Raw genomic sequence first — 27,404 nt, 5'->3', positions numbered from 1 at the left:
TTACTGATAAGAAGAGCATAGCTATAAAAGTTATGCACTCAATTTCAATTAAGACATGACAATCTGCTATCATGCCAAACAGTTGAACTGATTATGAAAAAGGCGAGGTCTTCAAGGATTAAAACATTGTGCAATCAAAGAAACAGTTGCAATGCCAATCAATTATTGTCATGCAGTCTTGTAATGTCATCACTGAAATTTCATCTCCATCTCCTCATGATCACCACCATTAGTTTCACAACTTGTACTCCAGCCTAGTCCAGAGTTTCTTGAACACCACTTTCTTTGCATAGGTATCACTTTTTTTGTATTTTACAAGTCCAAAGTCAAACTACAGCTGGATTGAAACATTAAAGTTGTAGTGTTTTGTTTAGATGTTTTTAAAATTTGTAACATTTTAATTGAACAGTTAATTTTTGCACTCAGATTGGATCGCTAGGGACATGGAGCTCAAGTAAGTGATTGTTATAAAATTTCCATTTCTTATCTACATATACATCTACAGGTATACATATGCAACAAACATGTTACATCATAACCCCATAATGTACTCATATGTATACTGTACAAGTGCTGATTTGTGATCTAGTGAAGTTACAGATTTCAGAATACAAACACATTTTATGTATAGATGTGCACATCACCAGATTTACTACTGAATGTAAATTTAAAGCTTATAGAGGAAACATCTTTATCACATCCTTTAGGCAGTAGTTTTACTGCTTGCTTGAATTTGTGGTTCCAGTGAAGTTTATCCCCAACTACAGGAGTCTGAAATAAATGATTTGGTGTGAATTTCTACACATGTAACAAGCATGCATGCTCACACAAGTATAAAATAAATTACAGTGTGAAAGTGTGTAATGCAAATACAAAATGGACTGTTCTCTGAAAAAATTAAAATGATATCTAGATCATCTGATTTTAGACAATTTCACTATTGCTTACAACTACATATGTACGTAGGACCGCATGCGCTGCGTTTCATGCGCAATATGCCTGTGACACTGTATCTATCAAACAGCTGTGTAGTGATAGACAAAGTATATAAAGTCAGACTCTTTTTATATGATTGATCTTTGTTGAATAACACATGTTGGTGGTGTCAAGTAATTTGCTTACAATTAAGGGATCATAGCCACAAAAAGTAGTGAAACAAGGGAGGTTGCCTACACCTGCGGTTAATCCCTAATTCGATCATGGGTACAGGGACATTAGTATATCTGCAGGTTTAGGCAACCTCCCTTGTTTCACAACTTTTATGACTATAATCCCTATTCAAACTAAAAATTTGACTAATGAATCCATGCGTGATGCATTAAAAGGAAGAACGACACCAGGCATCACCTGAACGCTCACCCCAACTATCAATTATTACTGAAAGAGAAGTGCCATTATGCTTCATTTTCAGCATGTCAGTTCATTACACAGAATTACACATGAAGAACACTGCAATCAATTCAGTCACAGTGGAGAACTCAGTTGATTCCCTTTATGTAGGGAAGCCATCATGCTGCGCCATCGCGAATTGACACCATGTGCTGTCAGCAAAGATATATGGGACACAGAGTAGGACAAAGGTAAGTGCATGAAGCATGCATTGCATGTACTGCAGTATGCCAAAAGGAACCAGTCAGGCTGAAGCGATCTCTAAAAGTGAAAAATCAGGTCCGTAGCTTTTAGCGGTTGTCGAGTTACATTGTCAGAAGGCAGGCAGGCAGGCAGGCAGGCAGGCAGGCAGGCAGGCAGGCAGGCAGGCAGGCAGGCAGGCAGGCAGGCAGGCAGGCAGGCAGGCAGGCAGGCAGGCAGGCAGGCAGGCAGGCAGGCAGGCAGGCAGGCAGGCAGGCAGGCAGGCAGGCAGGCAGGCAGGCAGGCAGGCAGGCAGGCAGGCAGGCAGGCAGGCAGGCAGGCAGGCAGGCAGGCAGGCAGGCAGGCAGGCAGGCAGGCAGGCAGGCAGGCAGGCAGGCAGGAAGGCAGGCAGGCAGGCTGGTAGGCAAGCTGACAGGCAGGCAGACAAATGAAAATTCAAGTATCAATGAATTTTTAAACTCTATATACGGCAGCCTGCAAGTGTTTTCTTGGTTTTTATGTTGTATTTGATGTTAGATGGACTAACATTATTTCGTCATGTACAATGTCTCTAGAATGATATTAATGGCAGCATTTAGAGAGCACGTCACTTTAGGGGCAATCACTACTTAAACAGTACAGGGATATGTGGTATTGCCAAAACCCTTATTCGGTGTATGTTTAAAATAATACCTCGCTTTTAAACATAAGTGTTGCCCTTGAATGGATACCGTACAACAAATGTTGAATAGGAATGGTATCAATTAAGTGAAAGGCAAAAAAAATATTTACACTCAGCTACCCATTCTGTAAACACACAGCAGATAGCAAGTTTCAAACACCCATCATACAATACGATAGTTACTGTATAGTAGGGACCAGAACGGAGTAGGCGTGGCTCACGAAATAACATCACCTAAAAACCAGCCTCAATTTTCCCTGATGACGATGAGGCAGTATTGGTTAGATAAAACTAAGCCCAAACAAGCTTTCAGATCGATCCGAAACACTTTCAACAAGTTGCTATGGAATTTTAAAAATAATTTATTTAACGGAATTTTCTACTGACTGCCTGACTGACTGATGCCTTCAGACAAGCATAACTCAATAATGGCTAAGGCTACAGGCTTGATTTTTTCACTGTTCGACGTCGCTTCGGCCAGAGAGGTGCCTTTTAGCATACCGCAGTACGTACAATGCATTCTGCATGGGCTTACCAGTGTCCTCCTTTGTGTCCCATTCATCTTTGCTGACAGCGAAAAGTGTCGATTTGGTGGTAGCACGTGATGGCTTCCCTTCGTAATGGAAATCATCTGTATTTTTCATAGTGGCTGTTTAGATTGCAGAGGTGCTTTTTGAACAGTTCTTGATTCGTACTGCTGTGTAACGGGTTGAACACAGCTGACAACGAAGTGTAATGGATACCTCACTTTTCAGACAATAATTGATATAACTGGGGCGCGCGGCACCATTTCTTTCGGTATGGATGCATTGCAGAGGTGCTTTTCAAACAGTTCTAGATCCGAAATGCTGTGTAACTGGTTGAACATAGCTGACAACAAAGCGTAATGGATACTTAACTTTTCAGATGATAATTGATATAGCTGGGGCGCGCGGCGCCATTTCAGATGTGGTATGCGTGGGTTCAACAGTCATAATAATATTTACAAGAAAGTTAACGAACAAGTACACAGAAAAATTTGGAATTTTCAACTAGAGTAGGGACCATAGCACATCGATAAAAAGTACTGAAACAAGCTGGAGTAGTGCACGATATTAAATCACAGTAAAACAATAAGAAGTGTTATATCCCTATACTGTGCTCAAGATACCATAATGGAAATGGACAGTAGGGATATAACACTTCTTATTGTTTTACTGTGATTTGATATCGTGCACTACTCCAGCTTTATTTATTATTATCAAACTGGGTAGGCAGCACTGCTGATACACCCAGGGGAAAAAAAGAAATAATTTACAATTAGATTAGTTAATTAGATGCTAGAATGAAATATAGTTAATGAATTGGATGCTACTGTCGTTAGAGGTAATGTGTTCCATTCCTTAATTGTTCTGGGGAAGAAACTGTTCATATATGAAGATGTTCTGGTAAACGGAAGTATAAAGGAAGATTGATGATAAAGTCTTGTTTGAGTAGGACGTGTTTGGTAGTATGGTGGTACTTGAGGTGCAATAAGGTTTTTGTTAGTTTTGTAGAGCAGAGATAGTCTAGCCTTCTTGCGTCTCTCTTCCAAGGTGGGCCATTGCAATTGTTGGAGCATTGATGTTACACTGCTGTATCTACTGTAGTCATTTAACACCCAACGGGCAGCCCTTCTTTGGATCTTCTCAATGTTGGTAATGTAAACTGCTTGATAGGGGTTCCATACAGTGCTGGCATATTCTAAGGTAGGCCAAACAAGACTGAGATGTGCAGCTTTTTTAGTTGATTGGAGGCAGTTGGAAAGGTTTCTCTTGATGAAATTAAGTACTTTAGATGCCTTAGACACAGTGTTGTTTATATGTGAAATAAAGGATATTGTTTTGTCAAGCATCACACCTAGGTAAGGATGTTGGTCGACGCTTTTCAGGGTATGGTTCTCAATAAGATAGCTCGTAAGAAAGGATCTGTAGCATTGTAAATTGACAGATTTGTCTACGTTCAATCTCATCTGCCAGCATTTGTACCATTCAGTAATAAGATGAAGGTCTTGCTGTAATATCTCAGTATCTCTTGGGGAATCAATCACACGGTACAGAATACAGTCATCTGCAAATAATCTCAACGTTGAAGAAACACCAAATCCAATGTTATTTATGTAGATAAGAAACAGCAGAGGACCTAGTACAGTGCCCCGAGGAATTCCGGACTTAACTCGAACCCACTTAGATGCAGTACCATCAACAGTAACACGTAATCTGTTTGTTAACCAGAGTGATATCCATTCAAGCACCTGACCACCAATACCATATTTCTTTAGTTTACATAGCAATCTTTGATGAGGAACTGTGTCAAAAGCTTTTCGGAAGTTGAACATAATAAGGTCTACTTGTTTCTGTTGGTCAAGTGCTCTCTGAACATCCTCTACTACATTAATTAGCTGCGTTTCACATGAATGTCCCTGTCTAAAACCATATTACTGTTCACTCAGGATTCCACATTGAGTAAGATGATTCATTATTCAAGTGTACAAAACATGCTTCATTAGCTTACAGCAAATAGAGGTCAATGAAATTGGTCTGTAGTTGCTAGGTAAAGACCTTTCCAGGAACCACATTTGCTAAGAGTCAGTCATCAGGAATAGAGTTTGTAGTTATTGACTGTGTAAAAATTACTTGTAGTAATGGTGCAATCTCTAATGCACATGTTTTAAGAACAACTGCTGGAATTCCATCAGGTCCAGGGGATTTGTTAACATCCAAGCATTGCAGTAAGCTGACTATACCATCAATAGTAAAGGAAATATCTGACATGGAGGTGTGAGGTTACAAGTCAGCTAGTGGTAAGTTGGCTAGATCCTCGTTGGTGAACACCAAATAAAATTGGTTGTTTAGTGCATCTACCTTTTCAGCACCATCAACCAAGACTTTCCCATTTACCTTTAGTGGGCCAACTCCAACACAGTCTTTTCGTGAAATTTTTACATACTTCCAAAAGTTTTTTGATGCATGGCCTTCATTGTCAAATAGTCTGTTCTGATAGTTTGTATGAGAGTATTTTGTATCAGCAGTAATTTCATTTTTAATAGTGCGATATGCTGCCCAGTCTTCTGGTGCTTGGGATGATTTAGCTTTATCATACAACCGCTTTCTCTGTTTCATTTTGACTCTGATATGTTTGTTGAGCCATGGAAGGTGGTGGGATGATTTAACAGGTATTTGAGGAATGTGGAGGTTGATGGCAGTTACTAACTCATTTTTACAAGAGACCAATTTTCTTGGACTGTGTTATTGTGCGAGTCTGTTAATAGGAATAAGTTTTGAAAACATTGAAGGTGTTGTTTTATTGCATCAGAATTACCTTTGAAATACTCCGCTTAGTTTTCTCATAGATTAGAGGGCTTGTATTCAGCTGGTTTCAGTGCTTTTTATCGATGTGCTATGGTCCCTACTCTAGTTGAAATTTCCAAATTTTTCTGTGTACTTGTTGAGAATTAGCCAGTACCACAATCTGGTGGGAACTGCCAGTCAGTGTAAACAAGAGTTCATAACATTTCTATGGGGGAGAGTGTCTAACTGCCAGTATGGCCTGTACAAACACACCTTTGCTGACTGTACTCCAGTTAGACACTCTCCCCCACACAAATATTACGAACTCTAGATATATTATACCAAATAGTCTTTGCACTGAATAAATGCTTCCTCCATACACCCAAGTCCCCACCAAATATAGTAATATCAAAGAGGTGAACATGTGTTCACTTCCAATGGTTTTGTACCGAAACAAGCATGTTTTCATGTAAACATGTTTATGTGCCTCAATCATCCATACTAAATGTATGGAATATTTTTAAAGCCTCATAACTCACTTGTTCTTGCCCATATCAAAGTGCTTTTTTGATAAACAGTTCACAGTGCTACTAAATGTTAGGGCAGCTGGCCCATGTAACAAGAGTTATTGAACAGGAACAGACTATAATTCATGATCAACATGCTGCTATTCAAGATTCCCTTGAGTTTGCTCAATTTTTGTTGGCTTGGATTACAGAGGAATGACAACTGATTCAATAACATGAATAAACATGCCCAAGCTGCATCAGTAATGTGCCAATTTAGTGGATTTTGAAGACTGTGTTATCTCCCTAAGATCAAAGCGTTTTATGCATACCATTTTCTAAGTATGAATGATCATGCCCAAGTACAACTGATTCAATAACATGAATAAACATGCCCAAGCTGTGTCAGTAATGTGCCAATAAACACTAAAAATAGTGTCAATTGCAGCTTTGGTTTTTGTACACATTGTGTAGTATAAAAGGCCAAGAAACTACACTGTTTATATATACTGCTCCTCTCAACTGATATTGGAAATTACACTGCAGTCACTCAGGACAATGAATTGTAACAAGTACCAATTGAGAGTTAAGAGACAAGGTGTTAACATGGATCCAGATGATGATTACAGTGTAGAGCAGATTGTAGAGCCTCAGAACAATCTTGTAACCCTTCCTACAGAGCTGATAGTTTTTATACTATCTTTTTTGACTTGTGCACGTGACATTGTAAACCTGCGATACGTGTCACAAAGATTGCAAAGCGTTTGTGAAACACCATCATTGTGGAGGCGGTTTATCTGGCCACATTTCCACATAGGTGAGTATCATTGTGTGAAGAGAGTGTTGAAGTCATATGGACAATATATTAATCACCTTTCTTTTCCTCATCATGTGACACCTTGCAAATTAACGCCCATGTTGAAACATTGTAGTAACCTTGTAAAACTTCGTTTATCAACAAATAAATTAAGCTGTGACCAACTGATAAAGGCTATACAGTCTACAGGAAAATTACAGATACTGGATCTAATATGGAAAGGTGATATTCCTCCACTACTACTGGCTTGTAACAGATTAAAGGAACTTACCATCAGAGCGGAGTATCTGAACTTATATAATGTCTTGACTGATTGGGCTATGAAAGGATTCATTCCTGAGACATTAAACATTTTCCATTCTATTTACGCTCATGATATGAAAGAGTTAAGACAGCAGTGGTTGTTATTGAATTCTAGTTCACCCACTACTCACATTAGTCACTTTAATATCTATGGACGCTGCAAAGTTCCGATGGGTCTTTCTCCACCATTACCAGATTTTCAATTACAGTTTGGTCAATCATGTACTCTATCATATGTGCAAGCCAGCAAGTATGGCTTACTAGGATTAGAAGTAGACCTTTTATTGTTGACTAACTGTAGCAGTGAGAGAAAAGCTCTAGGCAGAGCAAAACTGATCTCAAAGATCTCACAAAGAGGCATTGCATATGATATTACATATGACAATCATTTAAACAGTGACATTAATAGTCTTACATTCATAACTCATTTTGATGCACATGGTTGTGACTTACATTCAGGACACCTAGAACAACTAGCCATGGCTTGTCCCAATTTGCTGGAACTGAACTTATGGGGTAACGTAGAGTGTTTAAAAAGGTTACAGGGTTTGCGTATGATTACTTCTTGGTGTCAGAATCTACGAGGAATAAATTTATCATTTATTACAGTTAAAGATGTGGAGAACCAAGTTCAGTTGTTAAGTATCTTGGCTGAATTAAAGCTGATCTACCTAGCCATTGAGTTGTGTGCTCTACTACCTAGTGAAGTAGATGAACAAACTATGGGAACTGTTATTGGTTTATATCAGAAGTGTTTGTATTTGAAAGCATTACAGTTTGGAAGCTACTGTAAACAATGTACAAATATTGGTAAACAAGGGGAGTTGTTGTTGCTATCCAACTTTACATCACTCATCCACTTGTCGGTCAAACACAGACATCCAACTGTTATGAAGGAGATCTTTGGTGGATGTAAACAGTTGAAGTACTTCATTTTGTCTGATTGGTTTGACTCAACATGTACATTTGTACTGAATTGCAAATTAGAGCAGTTGCGCATCAATTGTGATTATGTCAATATTCCAGACTCTTTCATGGAGTCCATATCAACTCATGGTGGACTGGTACATGTATTTATGAGGGTGAAATCAATCACTGGTAATGGTGTTGCTGCTCTTATAGAAAATTCTCCGAAGATCATGACATGTCACATTGTAGCAGATCGTATTATTGCTTCAGAAGGCAAAGTTATCTCTAAATGTGATCGGGTAAAGCTACGAGATTTCAAAATGGCATTGAAGGAAAGATTTTCTGACAGAAAATTGTTTTCTTGTGGCTGCTACTCTTTAGCTAGAAGTCAACATAGTAGTTATAGGATAACATTTCAAAATACAGAACTAGTTTCATTATTTAATTGACGTCATGTCATATTTCCCGCAGCATTCAATATACATTGCATACATTAAAAAAAATTAAAATGAAAGAAAGAACATGAAAGTAATGAAATGTGACTTATCCTAAATACTACAATGTTTAAACAAACTGTTGGAGACACATGGAATCCACACTATGCGAGATTTGGTGCTTCGTATATATATATATATATATAAAGTATAAGAAAAAATTGGGAATTTTAAATTAGATTAGGGACAATGTATAATGCTGCAATAAAAAGTACTGAAACAAGCTGGATCGGAGTAGTACGTAATGTCCAAATACTGTAAAACAATAAGAAGTGAATATCCCTACTCTTATACTTGTTTGTGAAGTTTTTTTGCAAGTTCATGACCACTAAATATCTGCTGAGTTACTCACAGCACTATTATGCTAGATTATGACTCATACAATAACAACTGATCAGTGGGCGTGGCTCTACATAAGCCTGCAGACAATAATGGACGTGGATTCGTGCATATCTACATGGGCGTGGCTACCATATGTCTACAGACAGTAATTTACATAAGTGGGCATGGATTCGTGCATACCTACACACTGATGAATGGACGTGGCTACCATATGTCTACAGACTGTAATTTACGTAAGTGGGCGTAGCTCATGAAAGAAGCAGAGCTACGCTATGACGTGTGGTAACGCATCCACATTTAATTTAGCACGTAGGGTCAGACCCGAATAATCTGTAAAGCAGGACCAGGATGACCCGACTCGGTTTAACATTGTTACTAATTAAATTATATTTATTGACTTACACATTGCTATATAGTTCGCTGTGAGTTGTTCTCTCTGATCGATATCAACAGCGAGTCTGACGTACGCGTGTGTTTTTGGTACAACCGGCGACCACAAGTATTCGAATAGTTTAATGTAATATACACTGGTATGGAAGCCGTACTGTAGTCTATTAACACTCAGCGGTAGAACCTTGACTGATGGCCATGGTACAGAAGGATAAAAGGTAAGATAATAGCGTAAGCATTGTATGTTTATCAATATACCAAAGGTTTTTTCTTAAGCGATCTAGAAACGTTTCTGCGAAAAAATTAGGGCTGTAGCTGTAGCCAGTTTTCCGCTACGCTTGACTGAAGGCGTCAGGCAGGCAGGCAGTAGAAAACTCCATTGACTAATTTAAAAAAAAAATTCTGTAGCAACTTGACGGAAACGTTTCGGGTCGATCTGAAGACACTTTTGGGCTTGGTTTTACCCAACCAATACTGTCATGTCGTTGTGAGGAAAAATCGCAGCAGGTTTTTGGCTTATATCATATCACACACCTTCGATGTCCCTAATATACAGTACTATCGACTGTATGATACTTGTACCTGAATAGTTTTAAAGTGCACCCTTTTTACACAGCTTGCCTGTTTTGGCATCGATTTCTTTGCACTACAAATCTGAAAATTCATAAATACATCACCAGAACGATGTGTGTATGTACATGGCAATAATAAACTGAAAGTGAGATTTCAAGCGTTATGGTACGTAGTGCATTTATCATATTCACAACAACAAGTGTATGTCCTATGGACAAGGGTGGATCTATGTAACTCTATACAGTTTGTCAAACATGGACATCCTTTTATGTAACACTTTCACACCTCAGATCAAAGGAGCCGCCTGGGCTACATTTCGTATGTAGCCCAGCTAACCAGGCAACATCTGAATGTAGACTGGGCTACAACTGGGCAGTGATTATATAGAAGTATAGAAGTTAGGGCCAAAATCAATTGTGGGGATCAATTAATACTCGAGTAATTTGTATGTATGACTTGGATTTCACCATAAAACCACTCAGATAGAGAGCGTTTTGTTATCCTTACTACCCTATGAGTTGAAAAACATTGGGCTAAGGTGAGAACTAGTGCTATATTATTCACCAATTTGCTTCTGCACCTTTCCAATTACGGACCACACCCCCACCATGAAGTTACCACTCTGCACGAAGTAACCACTCTACAAGCAAGCTTACCTATTTGGCCTTTACTAAACTCTGTAATTATTCTATAAACGATTCAATAGCACTGATTAAAACATCCAAGAACATACTAGCTACTGACCCATAATCGAAATTTTAGGCATGTATGTATAGTATATCCAGTGGTTGCACTCATATTGGCTTGGGTGATTGATCACCCTGTACAGGCTATCAGCCTGATATGGGTGGGAAGTAGTTCCATAATATAGTAGTAAGAGGCATTGATTTCATCACTTGTAGCAGTGCATTTGTATAGGGTATATTGAGCGTTTGATACTCTCCCTCCTCTAATATTATGAACTCTTGCTGATATGTATGCCCGACTACCCGAGGGCTGCAAGCTCGAAAGCAAAGGGCATATATATCAGGCGAAGCCCTCATGCCCGTGTTAAAAACTACTGAGGTTTGCAGAATGTTTGCAACACAACCGTAAAACGTCAACCGAAGATCCATTAACTTTGAAATGCATCACCACAACATTGATAGGTCACGTTTCTGGTGACTTCCTGTATTGCAAAGATTCTGCAATTCTCTGTATTACATGAGTCATTAGCTATATACAGCATCTTTACACAACAGCAGAATGGGCCACTATTTTGTTCTGCAGCCTACTGGATCAGAGAATATCCTATAAATACAGTGTATATAGCTGATCAAAATTTTGCAATGCTAACAGAACGAAGAAAGGGTATCCCGTAATACCATCTCCCATTAAGCATTCAACATTTCAAGCTGGTATCAATGTAATGCACTCAAAAGCACGTGCCTTCATACAAGTGTAAATCAGATGGCTGCAGGTTCGAAGCTACCCAGGTCCATTCATGGATTTTTCTCCTTTCTGTACTTTTTTCAAACTATAATATCATTAAACATAGCTACATGTAGCACCTTGTGTCCTACAGACCTTCAGCATTTGTGCTATAAAGCCTTAATAAACAAGTATAAGAAAAATTAGGAATTTTAAATTAGAGTAGGGACAGTGTATATGTAGTGCTGCAATAAAAAGTACTGAAACAAGCTTGATCGGAGTAGTATGTAATGTCCAAACACTGTAAAACAATAAGAAGTGAATATGCGCACAGTAGGGATATTCATTTCTTATTGTTTTATAGTATTTGGACATTACATACTACTCCGATCAAGCTTGTTTCTGAATCAGTACTTTTTATTGCAGTACTATACACTGTCCCTACTCTAATTTAAAATTCCTAATTTTTTATACTTGTTTGTGAACTTTTTTTGCAAGCTCATGACCACTAAATAGCCTGCTTTTCACAAAATCAGTCACAATTTTATAGCACTATACAATGACTCATACAATAACAACTGATTAGTGGGCGTGGCTTTACATAAGCCTGCAGACAATAATGGATGTGGATTCGTGCATACCAACAGACTGATAAATGGGCGTGGCTTCCATATGCCTACAGACAGTAATTTACATAAGTGGGGCATGGCTCATGACAGAAGCAGAGCTATGCTATGACATCTTACCACACGTCCACATCGTTACACTAGTTAAATTAGGACGTGATCCAATCGAGTCTTCCCTGGATAATCTGTAAGGATGACCCGACTCGGTTTTAACGCCATTACTAAACAATATAAATTTTATTGACTTACACATGGTTAGTTCGCTGCAAGTTGCTTTCACTGATCGATATCAACTACCAACTCGAAAACTACCGAGCCACGTATGTTCAAATAGTTTGGTGGTGCAATGCTAAACTAACCACGAGCATTCGAATAGTTTGATACATCCATAGATTGAAGCCCTACCGTAATCTATTAACACTATCAGCAGTAGAACAGTGATGGCCATGGTAAAGAAGGATAAAAGATAAGACAATAGTGTAAGCATTGTATGTTTATCAATATACCAAAGGTTTTTTTCTTCATCGAATTAGAAACGTTTCTGTGAAAAAATTAGGGCTGTAGCTATAGTCAGTTTTTCGCTATGCTTGACTGAATGTGTCGGGCAGGCAAGCATTAGAAAATTCAGTTGAATAATTTAAAAAAATATTCTGTAGCAACTTGACAAAAATTTTTCTGGTCAATCTGAAGACACTTTTGGGCTTGATTTTACCCAACTAATACTGGTGTTGTGAGGAAAAATTGAGGCAGGTTTTTGGGTTATATTATATCATGGGCCACGCCCACACCTTAGATGTCCCTACTATACAGTACTATTGTAAAAAAAAAAAAACCACTAAGTCTTTCAAGTTATACAGTAGCCAAGAATTACACAAGTTGTATACTACCATGTCAATAGGACTCAATGCACTCCTGTCACAACACATAGGAGCTATTATACCTTCACAAGACCTTCACTAAATTTGGTGGACTGATCCAAGTAATACTCCATCCAAAATACAACAGCGTTTGCTCTACATAATAACAACCAGATTATTACTCTACAAGTAGGTAGGTACCGTATAGCTGATTATGTTCGAACCAGAAATTTTTGTAGGAACAGTAAAATCTGAATTTTGAAGGTTTCAATTTTGAACAATGCATACTTCGAAGTACAGGTGGATTTCAAGCAAATAGAAATTCGTGTCACAAATGACAAAAATACATAGAGTCTACATGTGCTCACCTTACTGATAGAATCGAGGATGGAATAATCCCCACTATTGCACACTGGAAAGAAGACTGAGTTATAAGTGGAGTAGATACGTAGCAGATACTAGCGAGGCAATCGGCTCGAACACAGTACAGCAGCAGATGGCATGGATTCCCACAATGGTCATTCTGGATAGTTTACTGGCTATTGATGCGGTAATAATATTGTTCAACTATTACTGAGCTTAAACTTGTAAAGAATACATGCATGAGTGCGTATTTGATCACGTGAAAGCACATTATTTTTACTTGTGGGAATTTATTTTTGAAGAACAACAGGGCTTGGCAAAAATTTTTCAAAGAGAAGGGCCTCTTTGAAACATCCAAAAACCCTTCGAAAATAACCAGCTTTACGGTAACCATTAAATAGTACTACGTAGCAACATAATGTAGCGGTTCTTAAATCTCAACATGAGACAGTTAGGACAGTGCACAATTAGAAAAAAACTGCATGATGTATACACATGTATATGTATAGACAAATTTAACGAAAAGGCATGGCATTAATTAATGCAATCTAAAAATCATGAGTAGGTCCACCATTTTTGTAGGGCAAAACATTCTGGATTCAGCAATGACTTTCAGCAAGTTTTCACTAACTCCAGCGACCACTTGTACTTCTCAAGAGTGTTATGTGGAGAAATAGAAGGAGATTAACTTGGCCGCCAGGCTGGTTTGCTGGCCACCTAGCATGGAATGAGCAGTGGCTGTTGGAGTACAGTAAGGGTGGAGCCCAGTAGCAGGACTGGGCCCTACTAAAGAACTGCGGGGTCCTTGTATGCAAGACCGAGATACTCCAATTGAATAATCAGGCAGTCTTACATTCAGGAGTCGGGACATTTATGTAAGTTACAACATCTGGGGTAGCTTCTATTCTTGCATCAAGTTTCCTATTGTGACCTGACTGCTTGGTTCTGGATCAATTAGCTACTAGTCAATAAGGACAGAAACAGGTTGTACTCAAGAATACAAAATGAGAAACAGATTTATTACAATGCAGGACTAAATGCTATGTTTGAGGCTTACTTTGATGTGTTGTCCAGCACATTAATTGAGTGTTCATCCAGATGGCAACATCCTAAGTAAAACATTTTTTATTACAAAAGCCATTCCTAACACATACAATATATATAGTTTTGTTTTGCAAGTGTTGTTGTTTCAAACAGTTGATATAGCACAGTGTGTTGACACCTGGACCCAGGCCTGGGTCAAGTCATTTTATGTCTACGCAATCTACACTGACAGGATAGATTTTTGCATGAACAAAGTTCTAACTCATGACAGTCTTTGGTGTGCATATCACAAAGTAACAATGCTGCTGATGTATAACTTACATCAAGCATGTAAGGTTGCCATGTCCTAGAAATGCATCTGGTTTGTTATGGCGCACGATCACTACATTGTATTAAAATTTCTAGGACATCTCCCATAGTTCTTCAATCATAAAAAATACAGGCAAAGCATACATGTAAATAATTTTGTTTTCTACTTCATAGACAGTCACATTTATTTTGACGCAATGTGAATGGTTAACTTGACACTTCACCTTTTCGTATAGAAAGGTGCTATAAGGATATTAGGATCACACTGTACATCACTCAAAATTCAGCTATCACAAATTATCATAGCAGCATAGCTATTAGTAACAGGGGCAGATCAAGGGGGGGTTCAAAGGGTTCCATGGAACCCCCCTTTTGAAAGAGCCTCTCTTACTCGAGATACTCTAATAGAGCAGTCAAAGTAGTCTTTTGAAGAGCAGTGTAGCAAGCTATGTATCTAGTTATAAATAAGGAAATATAGTTGAGTTGGTGAGGGGCAGCTATTGTCAGCAGGTGATGACATTTTTTTTTTTTGGTCTTCAACTTACAGCTAGGCTGAAGTTGCAATTCCAAAGGGTGGAACCCCCCTTTTTAAAAGTCTGGATCTGCCCCTGAGTAATGCAGATAGTATGCACATCAGGTCTTTCTCTATTTTGTATTAGCTAAATATTTCAGTAGCTACTTAATGTAAGACCTAGCAGTGAGGTCACAATGGTAAGAAACAGAACCAAGGGGTTGCAACCCCAGATGTTGTACTTAGTGATTAAATGTACTAAAATGTCCTGAATGTAAGACTGCTCGATTATTCGATTGGAGTATCTCGGTCTTGCATACAGGGTCTTTAGTAGGGCCCAGTTGCCCTACTGAGCTCCACCCTTACAGTAAATACACCACTCAGTCCTGTCAGTGCTCATTCCATGCTAGCAAACCAAGTGAATCTCCTTCTATTTTTCCTCATAACACTCCTGAGAATTGTGAGTGAAAGTAGTGAAAACTTGCTGAAAGCCATTGCTGATCAATGTTTTGCCCTTCGCTTTTGCCAAAAATGGTGGACCAGTAAATTTTTAGATTGTGTAATTAATGCCATGCCTTCTCGTTAAACCCATCTACTGTACATTTATAATGAATGTAATGCACTTGAACTCCATCAATACGATACAACATCCATTAGCAGTCACCAAATGTTACTCACCCAGACTTAACTAGTGAAATGTTTCCAGAATTCTCAAATAGTGCAGAGAAATTAATAGGATCAGTAAAATCAAATTCAAATATTTTATGAACATCGCTACATGCCACACATGGGTATTCCCACAGAGAATATGGCTCAGGATCACATGAATCATTATCCTGTGAACCATAGCTATTACTAATAACAATAACAGCAAAACCCTCAACTTGTTCAATGTTGGATTGATACGCTGATAGGTCAAATCCTTCAATTGTAGATATCTTTGATCTTAGTCGGTGTAGATTATCAAATTGTACTGTTAAAAGTACTACAATGTAACACAGATTGCTTATTTAGTCAAAATAATCACCTGCTATGGCTAATAAATCAGCTTTGATTGGGACAACTACTGCATTATTATCCAACAAGTGATTCACATATGTCCTTGCATACCAGAAGTGAAGGTTGTGCCATGGTAACAAAGTACTGGAAAAATATGGCTCTCCAACTATCACATCAATCTGACAACAGAAACATACAACATGTACATGTAATACCAAATATAGTATCTGAATAATTATTTTCTATAATGTGCAGTGGCAGATCCAGGAGTTCTAACAAATTCCTTTTGAGAAGAGTCTATACAATTTTAAATTTGGTGTAGCCTTTTTTGTGTGTATACAAGTGCCTCTAAAGATAATTATCATGTTGTTTGTTTTAAACTTTTGTACCTGCTTTTTGATACACTAAAACCCTACCCTAAATGGAAAGATTCAACAGTGAACCACTGCTGTGATTGTTGCTAACCCATGCTACAAACTCTGTAGAAATAATTACCATGCCTCAGAGTGAGTTGCAAATACACAACCAAACCAGTAAGAACAATCAGGCCCAACAAGTCATCATAACATGCTTTGCATGACTCAGCAAAATGATAAATAGTGTAATCTTTATTTTGATCTTAGCTTGGAACTTCTAGAATAATCTTTGTAAACATAGGGCAGTATATAAGGCAAAGTAGTTGTAGTGTGAGAGAAGTAAGGATTGAGAGGTAGCAGAAAGAAGTCAATGAAGTATATGCTGGCATAACTAAAAAAGAAATTAAGGCTTAAACCAGGACAAACAGTATCAAGATCGCGACACGTTTGGATCTGTCTTTGATGTGTTATAAAATCACATGCATTTTTAGCAGTCAATCAAGTTTAGTTAAATTCTAGAGTGGACTCTGCTCTGCATCACAAACCAAACCAAACAAAATGGCTTTGAAAAAATATCATGGTTTTGCTACAGGGGAGTAGCAGGGACAAGTCCACGTGAGCTTCTAATGGAGGCCTTTAGCGCTACTAAAATATACTCTAAAGAAATGGATACCTCTATGGATATACATAACCGATATTGATGATTGTTTGTGGCTACTTAATAAAAGTGAGGACCATTGATGGTGACTTTGTAATCACTGTCAGGTTGTCATTTCAGAAGACTGATTTCTTAATTTAATTCACACTATCATAAAGAACAAACACAAAATCAACTGATATACATTACACAATGCACTTATATTTCGCCTGAGCCAATATTTACTGTACAAAACGGTTCAATGAAGTTTGAGTTCTACCGTGGGCTCATTCTACCCCCAAATTTCACTACACGGTTTTAGAGTACCCAGTGCTTGATTTAAAGTAATCACCTATGCACATGAAATGTATTCTGAAATTGAGAAAACACATTTTCAACCAGCTTTATAGAAAAAATTGGATATTGATCAAGTGTGAAATGATGAGGAAGTGAATGTACACATCACGCTCTAGTCCTAGCTTCTTTCTTGAGCCACACCCACTGATCTGAATTGTGTGTTACTCTCTGTAGCATGGAGCCTGCCCATTTACATATGAATTTCATTGCAGTCTGTTAGGTATGCAACGAAGCCATGCACATTGTTGTCTGTACACTAATCAACCACTAACAGTGCTGCACATGTCAAATATAGACTAGCAGCTTCTTTCATGAACCTGTTAGATGGCTTGTTTAACTGCCTGAAATTACAGTCAGACATCGGAACCATTTTTAGACCAAATCTTATGTTGAGATCTGACATAAGCAGCACATCAATTTTTCCATGTGTCTGAAGCTAGTTTTGTAGCTAGTGTTCATCTTTGTAGCTATAGTGCATGATTTATAAAATATCAACACTTCACATTTCATGGTGAATATTTTGATCAATGTTGAACATATGTCTGACTATTCTTAATTTTTAAAAACATTTTGACTGGACATTGTAAATTTCCACTGTACTTTTCTTATAGGTCCAGTAATAACACACTTGTCCGTAGTACCAGCTTTTAGGGTTGCTGCTGCATATGGCTCATATCTACGTATGGTGTAATGTAGTTTACCTTAAGACCATCACTGTCAATAAGAGAAAGATCTTCATAAGCTCTAGGAATGACCTTAATGTATCTTTCTGCATCATTTGTTCTGATTATCTATATGTAGAGAAACCAAAGTATAGAACTTGCATTGCATTATAACAACCCACAACTTAGAACATGCTAGTATATCAAAACTTTTGAATTTAAGAATAAAGTAGGGATCTATGCTATAAAAAGCACTGAAACAAGGATTGTCAAGCGACAATCCTGAATTCAACAAGGATTGTCAAGCTACAATGGTGAATTCAAATCACAATCAAACAATACAACCGATCATGAAACTTAGATATAGATTTTGGCACCCAACCACAGTAAGAATCATTTGTTGTATTGTTTGACTGTGATTTGAATTCACCATTGTAGCTTGACAATCCTTGTTTCAGTACTTTTTATAGCATAGATCCTTACTTTATTTTTAAATTCAAAATTTTTGATATACTAGTTTGTTGAGTTTAAGTTCAGCTATAGCTATGTATAAGTGTACTGTTTTAAACACTTTTTATAACCAATTAATGAGTGTAATTATTTCTTTTTTTAAAAATTTAGGCTACTATACACAGCACATTCAACTATTGTTAGCATGCAGGCTTTCAGTGCAGTATAACTTTTGTAATTGCATTAGCTATAATTATTTAGCTACACGGTAAAGCTCCGTTTACTATTATACAGACAGTACAAGACATCCTCAGGCTAGTGGTTTGCTGGTTCATCTTTGCCCATAGTTTCTTCTTTTATACTGTGCCAAAATTGGAAGTGCATAGGCCTGTAGTACCATGCATAACTTACCTCTGATCGTAGTAGCAGTGGTGTTCAGATCTAGTATGACTGAGCATAGATATTAGAGTACAGGGATTAGAAACTAGCGTGCGCCCTGAAACACTCCGCCGTTGGTGAATTCATGAGGCCAAAATAGTGTCTTCTGCTCTGGACTACTTTCTACGGGCGTGGAGTATTTCATGACAATCTCTTTATGTTTTACAAGTACTAGGCAAACTCCTATTGTAAGTCTTGTTGTGAGTTTTTGCCGCCATCAATCATTTTAATCTCTGTTGACACGATTTTTTTGTGTACCTGTTGTGTTCATGGTAAGTTCACTTTCGACTGGCAAACAATGCCACAGTAACCCTAAAGTAACATAGTTTTGCATGGTGTACTTCATTTCATTATTCCACTTGATTAATGCCCTTTGGCAGTCTCATCTCGGTTCTTTAAAATACTACTCCATGATTTATCAACTTCAACACAAGCGCTGTTATGCGAGAAACATCTTTCAGTGGTACTGTGCAAAACTTCAAAGTATTGCGAAGACTTCAGCACTATTTCCCCAGTGGAACTAGACTTCTGTTCTTCGTAACAGGTAGACAAAAAACGGAGGTACCCATTGATGATCAAAATCGTAAATGGCGATGAAAACCACCAACACGATTAAACAACAGAAGCCAGAAGCATTAAAAGTCTTGTATATCAACTACAATACCACAAGGTGGTTGAAATCAACTGTAAGACGACTAAACCACAAACTGCCATCCTGTCCGCATGGATTTAATCAATACCGAGGAGTGCTTCAACCACAATCAATGGTAGATATACACGGCGTGCGCTGGGTTGCCTATCCCTTCTCTCTAATATCTATGGACTGAGCAACTATTCTGATGGTCGCTCTATTCACCCAGGCTGGAAGTTGTTTGAAGGAACAGGCCCTTTCAGTTGTCTCGAGTAACAGGATGAAGTAATAAAATTTTCTCATCAGAGAAACTATCCACTCGAGTATTCAGTAGACTATCATTTGTGCTAAGCACTCACTGTATGATCAATCTTGTTCAGTGGCAAGTGGCTGAGTCAGTTTGTTCAGAGAACAAGCCATCAAGTATCAGTCCATCTATTATAAGTAACAAATCTCTTGCAGTCCAGGCATTGGCAAAAGTCAAATTGGCAACCTAGCTGCTATATCAGCAGCCTTAAAATATCATGTGCAGCACTAGACTACGTCAACTGGAAATTATAAGTGCCCTGCTCTTTCAGCAGTGTAAGCACTTTCTGAAATAATTTTGTGGTATCTAAATACACTGCTCAGGGAAAGTGTTGATACGGAAAAGTAACCCCTCTATATGGTTTCGATGCTTGGAAGAAGAAGACAACCAACCTGATTGAAGATAAAACAAAAGGTAAGGTGCAGAAGGAACACACTCGTCGGAACCCCAAAAGGCACATCCCACCAGTCAGTTTGTTATTGTGGCGTAAAATGGTGGCCATGTGCTACTTCGTTTGGCCTCTAGGCATGCGAATGTGGTCAGGCAGTGAGGCAGACTAGATTTCGAGTTTTGCCAATTAAAAAAAAAATCTTTATCCAGTCACCGGTAAGTGTTTTCTTGTTTTCAATGCTGTATTTCATGTTAGATAGACTAATATTATTCCGCAAAGGCAATTTTTGTTGCATAATATTTCTCTAGGATGATTTTAAAGGTGGAAATACTGGCGCCGCGTGTCACTTTTGGAGCAATCCCTACTTAAACAGTACTACTGTACTGTTTGATTAAGAATTGAAACTTTATCCATATCTGGGATTCACTACTACATGGGCTGTTTTAAGCTTTGTCTCAGACAAGTGGTGGTTTTGCAATCAATTTAGTTTACTAATATTATTTTGAGTCACAAGTAGGGTGAAAACAATCATGATTTGAAAATTCTTGGTAGAGCCTCTGACTTTATATGCACTTCAACATGCACGTTAAGCCATTAAATGTTACATTGGATGTACTCTTATCTTAACAACAACTTCACATACTCCACACAACACAGTTGATCACAATTCATCTACTCTGCAACATACAGTATTGTTACTATATTGTTATGGGACAATAGCACAGTATCGTATAATAAAAAAAAACTACAGTAAATAGTTTGGCAAAATCCACTATTGAAAAACTGGCTAAAAAACTTTGGCGAATGGGGACTCCACCTTAATTAATGTATACATTATCTAATCAAATGAATGATATTGGGGCTAGTAGATTATACACTCGACTATACAAGGATGTGTAAGTACGCTATCTATACATGAAAGTAGCACGTGCAAGTGTGCCATTTGCTGGTGTTATGAATGTTGAGAGCAATAGTGAGAACCTCGTGCTCTGGCGCAGTGAACCCATGCTCAGTGCAAGGTAAGTTATCACATATATACCGAAGCATTCGGTCAAGTTCCTCATGTGGCAATGAAATGCACCTTCTTTCTTATCTCTAGTAATTTAAAATATTGCAGGACTGCTTTCACAATGCAACATGATTTAGCTATATCTGCTGATAAGATTGCATACTACTAAAAAAATTGGTGGAAAAAACTTTGGCGATTGAACCCCTATTCGCCAAATTCACAAAGGTTTTTATAGTAATTCACAATATACATGCAGTGCTGTATTATTGGGATACACTTACTTCGTTCATAACTTGGGTAGATAAAGGTGAAACATTTTCTAATATGAATACCTGTATGATACTTACGTAGTTTCTTTAATAACAAATATCTTCGCTGTACCTTCTTAAATCCCAGTTTAATTAAAAACAATGGAAGTAGACTTACATCACTTACGCACAACACAGTATTACATCTTGAGACATACTACAGTAAAAATAACTATGTATTACTTATTGAAATGAATAAGTGTCTGTTCAATAGGTGTACTTCGTAGATCACTTGAATAGGTGTATGTTCTATTAGAGTAATTGACATGATTGTTAACACGCGAGTTGTTCATTTAATTTCATGTGTTAGTACGATACTGCATGAACTTGTATGCAAGCAATGTGCTACTGTAAAAATGGTGCAGTACAGATTTATTTAATAGACACACCTTGCTCAAGACTTGATAGTAGACTCCATTGCGGTGACTATCATTTAACATACTCATCCTAGACCTGTTCCAAACTGCATGAGTGCCACATGTACACAATGGCCTCTCAACCATATCATCACTAGTTGGTGTCCTACTAGAACAAGAATAGTCGGAACATGTAACCTGTAGTATATGTATAACAGGGCTGAAACCAGGTCAGTACTGCTGACCCTGATGACCCACCGACCTGGTTAATATTAAAATTAAAACTGAGATGTGTGCCAAGAGGTATATTTTGGGTGCAGTGTAGCTATATGATAACAAAGCAACTTTACCCAGGTAATTATTATAATTAAAACTTGACTAGTGACATGGTTCCACGTAAGCCTACAGACAATAAAACACATTTTATAAGCAGACATGGCTTCGTGATGTGTGACACACTCCCGATAAGTGTGGTATAGTTCACATGCACTCATCGCACTGCTGTAAGGCTAGCTTATAACATGTACATACAGTAATACTCATTGTCTAGAGGACATGACTCCACGTAAGCATGCAGATACAGTAGCTTCATGCATACTGCTTCACACCTTACTGATATATCTCCACATATACCTATGGAAAGTAATACATAATCTTGATGAGTGGGCATGATGTGGTTCACAAAAGAAGCTGGGCTGCTGTACGACTATAATACGATGGTACAATCATATCATCAAACTAATTCATTGCATATATGATTCAATCTGGATATACTGTATTCTAAAAAAGTTGGTCAGACCTAGTTGACCATGACAAAATGTGACCCTGTTGACCCACACGACCTGACCTGGTTTCAACCCTGGTGTATATATGTAGTACCAATTACCTCACTGTGTCAATGGTGAACCACATACTATAGTCATCGTTGAAAGTTTTAACAAACACTTTATTACCTTTAGCAAAATAGGGAGATGATTTCTTGAACACATATTAACGATACGTACCTTCTTCTACTTTAAGAGCAGTAGGAAGAAACTGCACACCTTGTAGCCAATGGTCTCTCCACTATGATGTAACGACATACGAAACTTTAACAATGTATATACACACCATTTATCCTATATATGCAATCATACATACCTGGGTTCTGTTCCAAGGAGAAGTAGATAAATTTACATTGGGACAAAGTGATAATTCCCACCACATCACCACTCCATGACATACTCCAGTTTGTGTAATGTTGACCTCACAGTGTTGGGGTGAAGTAACTGGAAGCTTTGTAAATGAAAACCTAAAGTATATCAGGTACTGTTACAGTCACCAAACAATAACAACTATATACTGTATGATGTACAATACATAAATTTTACTTAGTAACGGTACATACATACAGTACATAAGGTCCCTATAGCCAGTACATTGGACAGAAACTAGACCAACTGAATGTGTGCATACTACATGTGCTACGTATATAGTGCGAGTACCTGTATTTATGATTTCTACATACCATACAACATAGTTATTACGTACTCTAAAGCAAATTGTGGATCAGACAAGTACACAATCTGATCACTTCCCAACTCCTCAACATGTAAATCCCATAAGGAGGCAGCTCCAGCACATTTCTGCCATGATTCTGGTACTGTTATTACTCCAGGTGGGAACTATATACACACAACCATCATCATTACAATGGTTGACACAAAATGGTTTTGTACATTGATGGGATCCAACTTGTGGGAGGACCAAAGATGTTGACTGTGGAATATCTGTAAGTATACTTTAGCTGATGATGGTATGATAATGGCATCAGGCTGAAAAAACAAATAAACAAACAAAAGTCTGTTAAATGCATACACATTGTACTATAATCTCAAACTAAAAAAAATTTACTAGGTTTTGCAAAAACCAATGATGGAAAGCAATATGCAGTAAATAAGCCAAACTATCTAGTATATTACCATAGCAACTAAATAAATGAGTATTAGACAATGTAAGCTATACTAACAAATATAAAATACAGGGATGCAGCTCTGATGCCCAACCACAAATCCTACCTATTTGCATCTTTAAAAGTTACTGCTCCAAACACGATTAGTGTCAGTTGGTAGTTACCTCTAATAAATTTTGTTGAGCATGTTCCATTGTTGACAATACTCCTTCTCCAACCAGTTCTGTATCAAACACTTCAGTGACTAGTATATTAGCCTTCTCCTCCATCACACCACCCTTCTCCACCACTAGGTCAGTTGATCTCAGTGGTATAACCTTGATGATATCACCATAACTATTCTGAGATATAACCTCAGTTGCAATTTTAGCCATTGGCTTTAATACCTAAATGTAGACATGCATACATGAAAACGTTTTTATAGAATATTACTGACTTCACAAGCATATATCTTTTTGGCACCACATTTAGCAGCCATCATAGCTAGCAGACCAGTTCCAGTGCCAATATCTAACACAATTGGTTCCTTGTTCTGTCTCCGGGTGATATCTACTGCATACTGTAGTGCTTTGTAGTATGCTTGATTCTTATGAGAGAATTATTCGATTACAACATCACAGTGAATTAGGGCCTCACTCTTTCAGCATCTAGTAGCATGTCTCCATATTGAGATCTATAAATACGATGTGAATGATTGCTAGTACATAACATGTATGCACTTCATGTAATATATACAGTCAGAAAATACTGCACTGATTACAATCAACTTTATGTGCAAATCCCTAAATAGAAAAGTTAGCATCAAGATACTGGTACACATAATACTTTGTGGTGTTTTAGACCTGAAACTGGTATGGCACTGGTAAGTATTTGGTCTAGCTCTATGCTTGTACTGTATACAGATTGTCTAACAAGTTAATGTACGCTCTGCATTCCTCAATTGACACCCGCATTTAGGGCTTTTCACCCGCTCAAATGTGTTATCTCCCGCATGCCAGCCAGAAACTCACTAAAGCCTTCCACTAAAATACAAGAACATTCAGATCTTCTGAAGCAGGAGTTGATTATGATGATAATATTCTGGACTAAAGGCAGTTCACAGTTGATTATTCTACTGTTCTGTACAATGATTGTGTAACGTGTGAGCATTAATACTGAAAGAATTCTAACAAAGCTAAGGAAATGTGACCACAGAGTCTCTGAAGTACATTGTGTAAAAGCATAACAGGAATATTACCTGGTGGGGGGGGGGGGGAATTGATAAAGGTGATCCATTGTGAAAGTCCAGTCATATCTACATCACGTGATACAAACTGGACCATCATGCAGGATGGCAGATGGGTAGTTAAGGATGGTATAACGGTATAAAATAATAGATAGCATAATGATTGTAGTTCAGTGGCACAGTAGTCAGTTAACAGCAGTTTATAGGTTTAGCTAGGGGAAGTGTACTTTAACCAACTAATTTGTGCTGCATACACTCTGCTAACTACAGGGAGATGAGAGTAGATTCACCCGCACAAAGCTTTTCAGAAGTTGGAAAGTCTGCCTACAGCAAGTGCCTATGTGTTACCCCCTTGAAGTTCCTTCATGTATCTATATTTAAACCTTAAATTTGAAGAGGCCATCAAACAAATAATGCCTTCTGACAGGGGTCATCTCCTATACTTGTTAATACATTGGAAGCTAGCAGCATGTCAAAACTACTGACAATTTTCGATTGTGGTATCATGGTGGTAAGACCACTCCAACTTGATTTCCTGTTTCCTGTCCACCACCCGCATGTTTTTTTCCAAGCCAGAAAATTCCATTATTCTGTAAACTGACGCATTCTAAGTATGACATGATTGCTTTAGTTCGGATTCTTAATTAGACATGAGGGAATGCATGGCGTAAGTAGTCTGGCGTGGCTGCCCCTTCGATTAGAGATGAATGCTGCAGTAAAACTGTTCTTAGTTGGACTATGTTACAAGTTAATGATGAGGATACAGCCAAGGATTATTTCTCAGCCGTGTCAAGCGACCTTTGTGTTGAACTGTATGGCCACAGTTTATCAGAAGTATGCTGCAGGTGTAGCTGAATAGTGGTTAACATGGATTGTCCTAGTCTCGCGTGGCCAGATCGCTTTTTCTTCGTCATGGCGCTTATCGATTAGAGATTATAAGTGCCTACTCCGAAATAGGGTCTGGTCCAGAATCAATACGTAAACTCGTTTTCACACCCCAAGCAAGAGCTCGGGGTGTTTAATCAACTTTCGTCATAAAACGTATACTTCCTTTTAATTTTCAAGCTACGTACGCACTGGAAATGCCATGAACGATAGTCGGTAGAGTCGATGAGAAACACTGAGGGTGGTTTTCTAAGGCTAAAAAGAACACGGGTTGATTCCTTGCTCAGTTCACCTTCAGTCTTTTCATTTTCACAAGGAATCGATCCGTGACCTTTTTAACCGTAGAAAACCAGCCTCAGTGTCTCTCATCAACTCCACCGGCTATCGTTCATGGCATTTCCAGTGCGTACGTGGCTTGAAGTTTAAAAGGGAGTATACGTTTTATGACGAAAGTTGATTAAACACCCCGAGCTCTTGCTTGGGGTGTGAAAACGAGTTTGCGTATTGATTCTGGACCAGACCCTATTTCGGAGTAGGCGCTTATAATCTCTAATCGATAAGCGCCGTGACGAAGAAAAAGCGGTCTGGCCACGCTAGACTAGGATTGTCCACCTTGTAGCTGTGTAATAAACATGTACAAAACATGTGTAGTTGTGTTCATGTGTATATTAGTTAGCATAATGAAATAATGGAATTTGCCGCCCGCCCGCATGGAAAAGTTTGTTTGACCAGGACAGGAAACAGAAAATCAAGTTGGTGTGGCCAAAGCATATCAGTGTGGTCTCAAACAAAAGTAAATGAAATACCTTGCTAAATCTCCAGAAATATCAGAATCGTCGTCTTCTCCTACCTTCTCCCACTCCATTTTCCCAGTAGTCGCGTTCACAACAGCAGCGAACATTAACCCGAGCCAATTCCAGATTAAGCCCTACACGATATGAAGCGCAGGCGCTTATAAGTAAGCACCTGCATGCGAGCTTAGTATCTCGGAAGCTAGCTACACTGCGAATATGTTCAGACGTCGCCGTAATCATGAGAGATTTCATCGTGGTCGAAGGAACGGACAGCTTGATCTCAGAGATCTTGATAGAGGACGTGACGTAGAACAAGATGACAGAACACCAGAGAAAAGTAGAGACACTGAGAGGGAGACAAGGGCGAGAGAGAATTTGGATTTTGGCTCGATCGGTTGCTGTAAATGTAAGGATTGTGGTGTTGCACTGGTATAATGATTTTGATCACTCTTGATTTCACCTGAATAAGGACCTTAATCACTTGACAGTTTAGTTAACTAGTATTAAGGTGTCATAAATTATTGTTTTGTTTATAAGTACTTGATTGCTATAAATTGCTTGTTTTGATACAAACTAACCTTTTGATCACTTGATTTAGTTTTGATCCCGGCCACAGATCACGGGATTTACAGGAC

The 27,404-nt window shown here is 38.2% G+C and overlaps 1 protein-coding gene across 7 annotated transcripts; it reads right to left on the bottom strand.

Moving 5' to 3' along the window:
* Positions 1-450: 450 nt before the first annotated feature.
* On the bottom strand, positions 451-26,918 carry LOC136263577 (protein arginine N-methyltransferase 7-like). Of its 7 annotated transcripts, XR_010704710.1 has the most exons (19): positions 26,782-26,918; positions 24,502-24,538; positions 24,302-24,451; positions 24,030-24,251; positions 23,633-23,728; positions 23,445-23,578; positions 23,055-23,205; positions 22,919-22,979; positions 22,801-22,867; positions 21,948-22,083; positions 21,632-21,715; positions 21,532-21,582; positions 18,064-18,153; positions 16,041-16,191; positions 15,898-15,986; positions 15,692-15,849; positions 14,207-14,258; positions 12,870-12,942; positions 709-771 (listed from the first exon to the last, which is right to left on the bottom strand). XR_010704710.1 is itself a non-coding variant. In XM_066058190.1 (18 exons), exons 1-18 carry the CDS (start codon positions 26,874-26,876, stop codon positions 622-624), a joined length of 1,995 nt encoding a protein of 664 aa, XP_065914262.1. In that variant the 5' UTR covers positions 26,877-26,918; the 3' UTR covers positions 451-621. The 7 variants fall into 7 exon arrangements, 6 of the variants coding, with proteins under 6 accessions (XP_065914262.1, XP_065914263.1, XP_065914264.1 ...); XM_066058190.1 differs by lacking the exon at positions 14,207-14,258 and having other exon boundaries at positions 451-771; XM_066058191.1 differs by lacking the exon at positions 14,207-14,258 and having other exon boundaries at positions 451-771; positions 21,948-22,080.
* Positions 26,919-27,404: the final 486 nt, after the last annotated feature.

Source organism: Dysidea avara, chromosome 8, assembly GCF_963678975.1.
Source record: "Dysidea avara chromosome 8, odDysAvar1.4, whole genome shotgun sequence".
NCBI lineage: Eukaryota > Metazoa > Porifera > Demospongiae > Dictyoceratida > Dysideidae > Dysidea > Dysidea avara.
This window is presented reverse-complemented; position numbering and strand designations above follow the sequence as displayed.